The sequence below is a fragment of the Oryzias latipes genome, chromosome 13 (genome assembly GCF_002234675.1).
Source record: "Oryzias latipes chromosome 13, ASM223467v1".
NCBI classification, from domain to species: Eukaryota; Metazoa; Chordata; class Actinopteri; order Beloniformes; family Adrianichthyidae; genus Oryzias; species Oryzias latipes.
The window spans coordinates 8118894-8130133 of NC_019871.2; the positions used below are offsets into that span (position 1 = coordinate 8118894).

General features: G+C 37.6%; 1 protein-coding gene across 3 annotated transcripts; it reads left to right on the forward strand.

The window, feature by feature from the left end:
• Positions 1-3470: 3470 nt before the first annotated feature.
• On the forward strand, positions 3471-10526 carry LOC101175336 (arfaptin-2). 3 transcript variants are annotated; one of them, XM_020708122.2, is made up of 9 exons: positions 3471-3987; positions 4595-4703; positions 4975-5037; positions 5571-5657; positions 5783-5883; positions 6928-7149; positions 7223-7380; positions 7465-7639; positions 9248-10526. In XM_020708122.2, the coding sequence occupies exons 1-9, from the start codon at positions 3889-3891 to the stop codon at positions 9401-9403; spliced, it is 1170 nt and encodes a 389-aa protein (XP_020563781.1). In that variant the 5' UTR covers positions 3471-3888; the 3' UTR covers positions 9404-10526. The 3 variants fall into 3 exon arrangements, with proteins under 3 accessions (XP_020563781.1, XP_011480636.1, XP_011480637.1); XM_011482334.3 differs by lacking the exon at positions 4975-5037 and having other exon boundaries at positions 3472-3987; XM_011482335.3 differs by lacking the exons at positions 4975-5037; positions 5571-5657 and having other exon boundaries at positions 3472-3987.
• Positions 10527-11240: the final 714 nt, after the last annotated feature.

Below are 11240 nucleotides of genomic sequence, written 5' to 3' on the forward strand. Positions count from 1 at the left end.
TTTTTGCATCTGCATTGTGTCTTTTCTGAAAGGTTTATAAACATATTTGCAATGGATTTAAAATCACTTCCTGGAATTTTTGAATGGGAAACATGGGAATGAATGGTCCTGTGAAAATAAAGCAAACAAAAAAAACTTGTTTCTGCAAAATTGTAAGCCTCCTTTATGAGATTGCATGAGAATGTAAGTAAACAGCCTAAACAAAACCAAACCTTGCCTTTCGTGCATATCCTGACCACAGCTTCTGTGGGCCAACTAAGGTAGCTTTAAAAAAACAACAACAAATAACTGCTACTTTAACACTTTACTGAAATGCCGACAATCCCTCGTGGGATTTACGATTCCTAAATTGCCCTCTCATTTTATTTGCGGCTTCTCACTGGTTGTCCCTCTGATTATCCAGGTGAATGTAATTGGAAACATCAGAGCTACAGCGAAGCCTGTATTTTCACCAGGGCCAGGCCTCTCACGCCATGGCTGTCGTCAGTGCCACCGTGGTAGCTTGTGAAAAACAGAGATAGTCTGACTTGGAAATTGGAAGGAAAACATCGGCAGTTGTTTCAACGCACAACCCAGTGACATATAAAGTTGTTTTTCTTTCTGTGTTTTAAAGGTATTACTTTCCTTAGTTACATTAGACTTAGCTTAGATAAATACAATAAAAAATTACTCCTGACAACTTGCTGTTTGTTTTTAAATTATCACCTTCAAAAGGTGCCTGACGCCTGAAGTGTGGAACAGAGGGTCTTTGTCGGCCATAGTTAGTCTGAAAACACCTGTCAGTCAAAAGCATTTCTTGTCACCTGAAACTGCATGTTTGCAGCTGAAGTGTACAACGCTCAAACGGACAAAGACATGTAGCCTTTGTGCTTTTGCCAGGACTGAGACTAATATCCAACAAGGCAACAAATGTCTGCTTTTATTGATCATGTCTTGTCTTTCCTGACTTTCTTTAAACATCCTGAACTATCAGAATGATTGATTAGTCTTTCGGTTGATTGCACCACAGATTGGGGAGATTTTGAATGATTGTTCAAAACGGCATATTAGAGATACCCAAACAAAAATCACTTCCATATGGTAAAAGCTCAGTGGTGTTTGTGATTCCATCATTGTGGATGCAATTGGCACTGCTTTGTATTGTTTTTCTCAAGTTGGCTGTTTGATCCCAGACATTTGCTTTAAGAGCAACAAAAAGGTTCCCTCCCGACATCTGGAAGTATGTTTAATGATCATTAAGCATCAAGATGAAATATTCTCTAAAATAATATGGGGAGGGGTTCACTGTGGATAAGAGCTGGCTCCCCTCTCTAAACTGCCTTTGTGACAAGGAGTAAGGTCTCACAGAAGACACCGACTGGGATCTTTAAAACTTCATTTGGTCTATGTTCTAGATTTACAGGCATCGTCAAATTTACACTCTCCGGCATGCAAATATTTTTTTCTTTAGTGGTGTCTATACCCTCAAACAATCAAAACATAAATGTTGATGTATAAAACTCAATCTTTGATGTTGGTAACCACCAAAATGATTAGATATTGGTATACAGATGCCATATGGGTGGATTTTTCTGCTTGTGAAAAATAGACAAATCTGTACAGGACATGCAGGTGGTCCACACAAAATTTTAAGATGTGGACATCTTGGTGATCCCGTAATTTTCCTGCACATTAATTTTTTTACGGGCGTGCAGCGGTGACTGATATGAAGACCCCTACGCACAGCTGGCATCAGGTTGTAGTGAATACTTAAGAAACACGCTCGGGTAAGTAAGGGTTTGGTGAGATGCAGGCATGTCATGTGGATTTTCATGTTTTTCAACCCACCTGAACCCTGCACACTGCCAGGGAGCCCGTTTGTGGTGTTCAAGTGAAAGGTGCAAGATCAGTGCACACAGCCTGACTGTCAGAAATCAGAGTTTGGTTAAGTGCTGGACTGGCACATGGGAAACCAGGGTTTGATTCCCAGGGGAGGTGATGGTCTTCATCCAGTGGGGGTCCTTGGGCAAGACCCTTCATGCCACTGGCTAACAGCCACAAAGGGACCCCAAGTCTGGGTTTCCCTGCGCCGGTCCCTAGCCCAAACTAAATATATAGGGTTGTGTCAGGGTTGTGTCTGCCAAACCACTTGTGCAACCCCTGAAAGGATATGCCGAAAGCACCTACATATCACCTGCACACCCTGTGCGTGCAGCATTCGGTCAGTAAGCCAGTCCGCTCACTTTACTAATAACTGGAGTGCTGTGTAAAGGGCATCATTCCCCATACGTCACAAGGTTGGTGCCTTACACACTTTTGTCGTATGGTACGTTCCTTTTTCATGACATCCCTTAAGGTGGCTGCACGAGCCTCAAGGGAACTGCAAGACACCTACGCTCCCCTTAAGATGCAGCTGCTCCTTTCTACAACTCTCAATGGGCCCGGACAGCCCAAAAATCTGTACGGATCAATTCCTGTATGAGTGTGTGACCAAGGCAAAAGATAGTAAGGTGTTTAACACAAGAGAAAATTGCTTTTCATTTAAAATGTGAAACTGTGAACACTGCGTGTAATTATATAAGAACATGGTCAGCTCCCTTCAGAATGTTAATAATGTAAAATGTAATAGCAGCTGTTTCTTAACAGTTTCTTAGTGCAGACAGGTGAACTAAACGTAACCTGCACGGCATACCTTTTCCATCGGTAATGCATATCTTTAATCTAAAGTAAATGTAGTGCAGTTTTAAAACAAAGCACACTTATTCCTCACACTGTAGTGTTTTTACACTCACATTTATACTGCCATGTTTTGCTGCAGATAATGAAATTATAAACTTCTGGCTTATCTCAGAATTCCCCGACATCAAGGGTTTTGAATGCCCTTGGTAAAAAAAAAAAAGTGCCATATTATTAAAAAGTTTTTTTTTTTTTTGGACCATATAAAGCTTGAATCATACTCAAAAATCTCACAATTACATACAACGATTCACAACAATAGAAAAATTCGGCAAAATTCAGAATATGAACTGTTTACCAACATAAATATAAAATCACCATTTATGTCTAAAGTTAGTTTTTTTAATATAGTTTGCCATTTTCTGGGGAAAATAAGATGCTCAATACTACATGACTGGAAAAAGCAGTGAAGACAAAATGTCCTTATGTCATGCAGAGCTACTGACCTCTTCCGCCTGTGGGTAATAGTGCAGCCACAGAGACTGCAGCGACAGGATAACACTACGTCAGCACAAACGTGGAAGATGGTGATAGACGAAACGGAAGCGTCCTGATGAAGCTGGGTTAGTGATTCACTCTTCAAAATAAGAGCACACGTCTCACAATATCGATTTTATCCCGACCTGTGCATTAAAGCGCACAAATAATATAATAAATAATACTTCTTGTTTTATTTTTCTGGCTTGATAAATAGATGTGGTGTACATATAGAAGAATTTGAATTCATTCAACTTTTATTATGAAGTGACACGTTCGAGGCTGCTAGTTGGCTAGATGCAGGGATTTAGTCTGACGGATAACGATGTGATGGATTTGGGGTTAAACAATCTCATGCACGCGGCATTGAATAATTGAGCAGAAATGGATTATTACAGTTAGTTTTGTTTTACCTGTAGTCCGTTCTGTGTCTGCTTACGACCTATATGTTTTACGAGTGGCCATTGATACATATATATCCAAGATCAAGATTGAAAGCTAGCTTGATCGGTAGCAGCAAGAACCACCAGCCACATCATCAGCACCGCTGCTTGTTAGTCCGCCACGTTAGCATCCGTGCGGGTAAACCGCTATTTATTCATTTTTTACATCCATCTGGGTCCAAAAGCTTCATGATTTAGACTTTTCCTAAAACAAACAAACGTTCGACCTTTTTTTGTGAAGACATTTAATATAATGGCTGACAGTATTATGAGCAAGGCTGCTACTATGGAGATCCCAATTAATAGCAACGGAGACACCGGGACTCTACCGGAGGATGACAGCCTGGAGCAGGTAGGACTCGTATTTCTCAACGACTGGGTCTAAAAATACCATCAAACAAATATATTGTGCTCACTTTATCGACTTTTTCTAAAAAATAAGGTTTAACCTCCGAGGCACCTAACTGACGAAAAGGCCTACAACAAATATGGACACGAACCAAATGATTCCAGTAATATTTAAAAAGAAAAGTAAAATATGTGCAAATGGAACAAACTGGGTATATTATTTCCATGAGAAAATATTCAATTGCAACTGATACAAGAAGGATATTTATTTAGTAATGCATTTATTAGAAGATATGTTGGAATAAGGTAAATTTGTACCTATAGCTTGACAATACGGTGGGATTCCTGTAGTTATAAACATAAAACAATTTAAACTGAACTTACTAGTTTGGTTTCAAAAGTGTTGCTAAATAATGATACTGCCTGTCCTATAGCTGCTGTGTTTTTGTTTTTCTATAGATAAATCTTTTACAAGCACTTTCAAAATAAAACAATAATTGTCGATCTGAATAACAATTTTTCTTGACACGGCTTTTAATACTTTCTATTTTACCAGTTTTACCAAAAAATGTGCAGATGTTTCCTTTTATTTTCTTTCGCTAATCCTACAGGATCTGCAGCAGGTGATGGTGTCTGGACCCAACCTGAATGAAACCAGCATTGTATCAGGTGGTTATGGGGGACCAGCAGGGGGCATCATTCCCACCAGCACCATCAAAGGTAGAGCCAGCCGACCAGACTGCTGCAATCTTCTACTTCTCTTTAGCATTTTGATGTTCTAAAGTAAATATTGCTCTGTGGGAATTTAGGGGGTTTGATTATGTATCATGAAAGGTATTTATTTTATCCACATTCAATTAGTTCATTTTTATGGGAAAAATTCCATTCTATTGCAAATTTAAGAAATCATGTTACACTGTGACATCATCTTTTTTATTTTTGAACTTGCCGGGGCTTGGTTAGTTTATGTTGCAAACATCATATTCCATAGGCCCAGCAATTCACTACAATCCTGAATATCTGGACAGAAGACGAGCTCCTGCACCAGGACCAGGTTGCTTTGTCTGCTGCCAAACGTGTTTTGTTCATTTAAATTTCTTTCTTTATCTCCCTGTATGCATTTGAGAGCTTTTCAGCCTTCCTCTGAGTAGTTTTGAGATTGTCTGGCTGTTGGAGCTGTATGCAGCCTTTTTCATACCAACTCGGCTCATATCTGCAGCATTGAGAAATGCTTTTAAACTGAAGAATGCTCTAATTGGAATGTGGAATGTTTTTGCTTATGTCTATGAAAACCTTTTCCCTTTGGAGCTAACTGGAAAACGAGCTTGAATCGTCTACCCGATGCAATCTTTTCTTCATATGATATTCATTTTCATCCATTTTTTTTAACTGCATGGTAAAACTGCATCTGGATCGTCAAAACTTGGTTTTCCATATTCCCTTCACAGAGTCTGACTCTTTGATTTCATTCTACCTGTATTCCTATAAAGCTACACACATCTTAGTACCATGCTCCTTTGCTTTATATTCGCCTCATTCTGTCTTATATTCCCTCTTCTCTCCTCATCGTCACCATCATCATTTCAGACATTCGCATGAAATCCAGGGGTGTTAACTTACCTCACAGTCACTCCTCAGCCAGTCGCCTTGCCCACCAGTCAGACCAGCATCCAGGTATCCATTAAGTTCATCGCCACGCTCACTCTATCACCTGTTATTGTCACAATCCATGCAATAGACAATCACCTTCAGACTTTACCAACAATATTGTTCTGCAATTTTGGTCCTTCATCCTTTAGGGTCTTCCAATCACAGCATCAGTCCAACTGAAGAGGTTTCTCGAGGTGTAGCCGTGGAAAAATTGGATAGTGTAAAGAAATGGGGAATTAACACATATAAGGTAAGTTATAAACAGCCTTTTAAATCTTTTGTATTCATGTAAATGCCAATAAGGTTACACTGTTAAAGACAGTGATCTCTTTTTAAAAGCGTTCCCAGTGTTTTTTTAAATTATGATTATGCAATTTTTAACCTAAAATTAAAAAAAAACAGTCGTTTTCTGCAGTAGTTAATAGGAAATTTGCTTCGGAGCTCTGGGTGGGACTGTTTGTGCGGATTAAGCCCGCCCCACTTCCCGTCACCCACCTGCTCACATTCTGTCCTGCTAGTTTACAGCCCCCACCAACCCCATTACTGGTGCAACAGAAATGGCGAGCAATTTTGAAGCCATTCAGCCGTACAGTTTGGAGCCAGATTCCAGCTCCGATCAGGAAAATTTACATGGATCCATTTGTCTACAAGGGAATGCATCAGTTGCCCACCGACTGTAGTACCCATGCCACATCTACAAGCTTTTTCCAAAGGCATTTTTTATCTGCTCCTGATTCACAACAATTTCAATAAAGAAATACTGAGAAATGCTATTTTAAGTTTAACTTTCATCAAAAATGTCCCACATCATCAGAAAAATGCTTCTAGAGCATGTTAAAACGCCAAAAAACACAATTTTTATTGGAGTTGGTCTTAAATTGTAAACTTCTGGTTGATTTTTCTCCTCTAATAATGCAGCATAGTTCTAGACCCGATAGCTGTAATAGCATCATTTCATGTTGGCTGACAGGAATCAAAATGCTGAAGAAAGCATCATTATACAATTAAACGGCGAAATCATGAAGGTCAAAAAAGGGACTTTTTTTTTTTTGGTGTATTTTTACTATCATATCAGCAGGAATTTGCTTTTCAGTCTTATTTGCCATAGTGTTTTTTATCCATCTTAATTTATATAATCCCCTAAAACACTACATTTTCCTGAAAGTTAAGAAAAAAGTTACACAACTTTTCACTTAAGGATATCAGGTTTTCCATTTATATTCCAACAAAATAAAAATAATGCTCCTAAGGTATGCTGGTTGTAACATTTCTCCTGATTTAAATCTATTTTTAGTGTACAAAGCAGATGTTCTCTGAGAAGTTTGGCCGCGGCTCACGGACGGTAGACCTGGAACTGGAAGCTCAGATAGAATTGCTGAAAGACACCAAGAGCAAGTATGAGAACATCCTGAGACTGGCGACTGCGCTCATCAGCCACTTTCAAAGCATGGTTGAAACGCAGCAGGCCCTGGGTGACACATTCACCGACCTGAGCCAGAAGTCCCCTGAGTTGCAGGTTCGATATCGCCAAACATCTCCTTGTGACATGTTGTGAAGGAGACGAGTTAAGATTGGGTTCTCCTCTGCAGGATGAGTTTGGGTATAACGCAGAAACACAAAAGCTGCTGTGTAAAAATGGCGAGTCTCTGCTTGGTGCCATCAACTTCTTTGTGTCCAGCGTGAACACACTGGTCAATAAAACCATGGAAGATACTCTGATCACCATTAAGCATTATGAAAATGCAAGGTAAGAGCTCTGGGATTGTTTGTAGAGTCAAATAAGGCAGTGATCCTTTTGACAAATTAGATTGTGCTTCTATTGTTGCTGCAGGCTGGAGTTTGATGCGTATCGCTCCGATCTGGAGGAGCTGAGTATGGGCCCAAGAGACGCCGCCTCCATGGTTCGCATTGAGATGGCTCAGCACGACTACCAGATCCACAGAGATAAATACGAAAGGCTCCGTAGTGATGTCACCATTAAGCTGAAATTCTTGGAGGAAAATAAGGTTTGTGTCACAACTTATATTTGACTATGACTTATTTTCATTTACATAGATATTTCCCACTCTGTTTAATTCTCTTGTGAAATTAAATGATTTAATCATATCCATCTTTTCTACTCTTTCCACTTCCAGTTAACACTGCTCATAGTTGTTAAAGTGAAAGCTTCAGATCATAAAACTCCTGATGTCATCCTTTCATGGGCTACTGTAGCCACTACTCATTGATATAAAGCAGTGAAATGATATTTATGGCGTGCTAATCTTATCATCTGATTGCAGTGATGACCTCGTGACATCACAGTTTAAGGTGGTTGGTTACACATGTGCAAACAAGCACAGATGTGGGCTTATTCAAAACTAGGTATTCCAGTTACTGGGTGTGCTCTGAGGCGGAAACACTGGAAATGTTTCCCCAATGTGTGTAATTTAGGGATCTTAAATGTACTGTTAGTACTTTAGGAACAGTATAGCGAAGTAAATCAGAAGTTACTTCGGTTTGGGATTTGAGAAATGATCAAAACAACTCACATATGTAACACTTTTAAGATAAATTAGGTTGTTTTGAGATAAACTAGCTATATTTATCAAATGATAGCTTTAATTTTTGGGGACAAAAACTGTCTTTTTACTAGAATGTAGATTTTTATAGTTGGGTGCTTTAACATTTTTTTCTCAGATCTAAGAACAGATTTATCTTTTATAGTTGATTCTGTCACAAGTAACATTTTAGGAATGTACTGATTTAATCACGTGAATGGAAGGAAATCCGACCAGATCATGTAGTTTCAGACTCGATCAGAATCAGAGGTTTAATCCTGATCAGGGATCAGATACTTATTTTAACGTTCTTTTGATCAGTGCTATGGATCTTGTTGTTGAAGATAAATACTCAACTAGAAGTTTACACACCATGAACGGATCACAACATTTTACTGCCGTGAAGCGCAGCAGAATACGCTATAGTTTGAGCAGCTTAGGCTATTCACAGATTTAGATTTCCAGGCTCAGAAACTTTCAATAAACGATTAAAACTGACAGCAAGTGTCTCTTTTTTTTAGTCTTAACTCAAACGACGACCATTTCAAAAGAAAAAAGATCAGGTCTTTGGTTCTTTTTAATGAGAACGGCCGTCAGTGAGACGACTGCCAAGGGACCGTCTACAAAGTGCAAGCTCCAGGAAGAAATGTTTTAAAAATATCAATAATGTCCAAGACCCAAATGATAAAGGGTTATATTGATAAAAGCTAGTCATGAATGCTCATCATATTCATGCCACAACAATGATTTTAAAAGACAGTCATTGCTCATTTTTAAGAATTTATATTTGAATAGAATGGCCATTTTTAATGAAGTGGAAGGAAGTGCCCTGTTATAGTGTTAAATGATAAAAGAAGGGAAATGAAATGATACTAGGTGACAGCCTGGCTCTGTTTTTTTTTTTTACATTTGTCTTTTTATTTTTACAAAATTATACGATGGAGACTTTGTGTTGTCAGATACTCAAAATCAAATGACTGAATCGGATCAGGGCCAAAAAAACAAAAAAAAAACAAATCCTGATCAGGACACTCCTAATGATTTTATCTGGTTTTCTTCTGTTGTGTCTTGTAGGTTAAGGTGATGCACAAGCAGCTGCTTCTTTTCCACAATGCAACCTCTGCATACTTTGCTGGCAACCAGCAGCAGTTGGAACAAACTCTAATACAGTTTAATGTCAAGCTAAAGCCTCCAGGTTCCGACAAACCGTCCTGGCTGGAGGAGCAGTAATGAGCACTAAGGGTTGATCTGACTGACAGAAACACTCTGACAAGTGTCAAATTTGACGTTGTGGTTAGATGGACATGAAAGGAATGCATAAATGAGGGTATTGTAGTAGTAGCAGGGACATTTTTTTCTAAGGTTTTTCAGTATCATTTATGAAATGAAAAAAGGGGAACTTTTCTTGTGTATACTTTTTTTATGGTTAGCACAATCATTTACACGTGTATCATTAATTTATGCACATACTTGTGGTGTCATGTGGAAATTCCCCCTCGGCAGTTTTGCAAACATTATTATTTACTGGTTTTCCATGTGGTTTAAATAGAACATCTTTAAAATGATTATGGTTTAAATAGAACATCTTAAATGCATCTTTAGTGCACATAGCAGATTGGAGGATTTAGATCAATTGGAATATTAAAAGTACTGCTGTTGAAAGTGTAACAATAAATTATCTCAAATTGTATTTATTTTCAGAACTTTTTACAGAGTTTAAGTAAAAAAAAATAAAAGCTCAGGCATCGTTTTTCAAATTGATGTGTTTCGCTGGTACTTTCTGGAATGCCTAAATGAGCACATTTTAAACAAATGTATAGGGAGGTCTTTTTTTTTTCCAAACAAAAGTCCCAATCATGATTATTTTGATCATCCAAATTGTTTTGATGCTCTCAGTCATGATTTAAATTTTAGGACCGTTTCTGGTGTCGTTTTTCATTTTCTTTTCTTTTCTGACCACAGTTGATTTGAAAACAGACTTATCGTCAGTGCACATGACAAAAGCTTTTTTACTACACACGCCTGTCACAGCTGGTCCCAAAACGATCCACATCCAAACGTTGTCGCGACTGTGTCACAGAGAAGGTACTAGTATGCAACAAAAACAGACTCGTTCTTGAAGTCTCAAGTTCTGAAACAGAATAAAAAATGACTGAATACAAACACCAAATGCACTTTAGGTTGCAATGTATTTTCAATATCCTTTACAAGACAGAATGTATTAGTACATTTGTCATGTTGTGTTAATCCCTTGTTTGTATCATGTGTTAAAGAGATTTCTTTAAGGTTCTTGTCTGCTTATTGTGTTTCTCTTGTTCTGTATTTCCAATAAAGTGCTGTGTGCTCTGTTCCACTTCTGTCGTAACAGATATGTCTTTATTCATATTTAGAAACATTAACTTGCGTATTTTAGATTATAATTTTTCTGATTTGAAGTGCAGGAATCCGCTCGGACACACCTCATGAGTTAGATTTAATATTATTTTTACTCATAACTTTAGCATGCTGGTTGTTTGCATGAACCAAAAATGGGTAAAAACAAACCAAAACCAAAAACTCCTAATTACTGATTATTTCTTTTTACACTTAAACATTATTTATATCATTAAAAAATGAAGAAACATAAAATATATCAAATAAAAAGACTTCAGATTTACCTGCAAACACGTGAGGATTTTGTTAAACAGATCACAAATGTCTAAATAAAAGAAAACAGTCATGTGGGCTACTTTTTTCCTTTTTCCTGATCACTTATAAATTTCATTTGTCATATTTTTTCCCATTAATAAAAGCTGTTATTTTATAATTTATAATTTAAAAACTTAGATATTGAATTGATCCCATAACGTGAAAATTGATTTTTTTTTATAGCTGAAAAAAACAATATAAAAAAAAGAAGGCAGATAATAAATAGCACTAAAATATGCATTAATATCACAATATATTGCATAAATATAAATGCAATTAAGTGAATTTATAAATTTCCAGATACTGGTAGTTATTTTTTGTTCAAACATTTTTGCCATGTTATTTTAAAAACCATGGCACGTGCCTTGTAAATTTTACA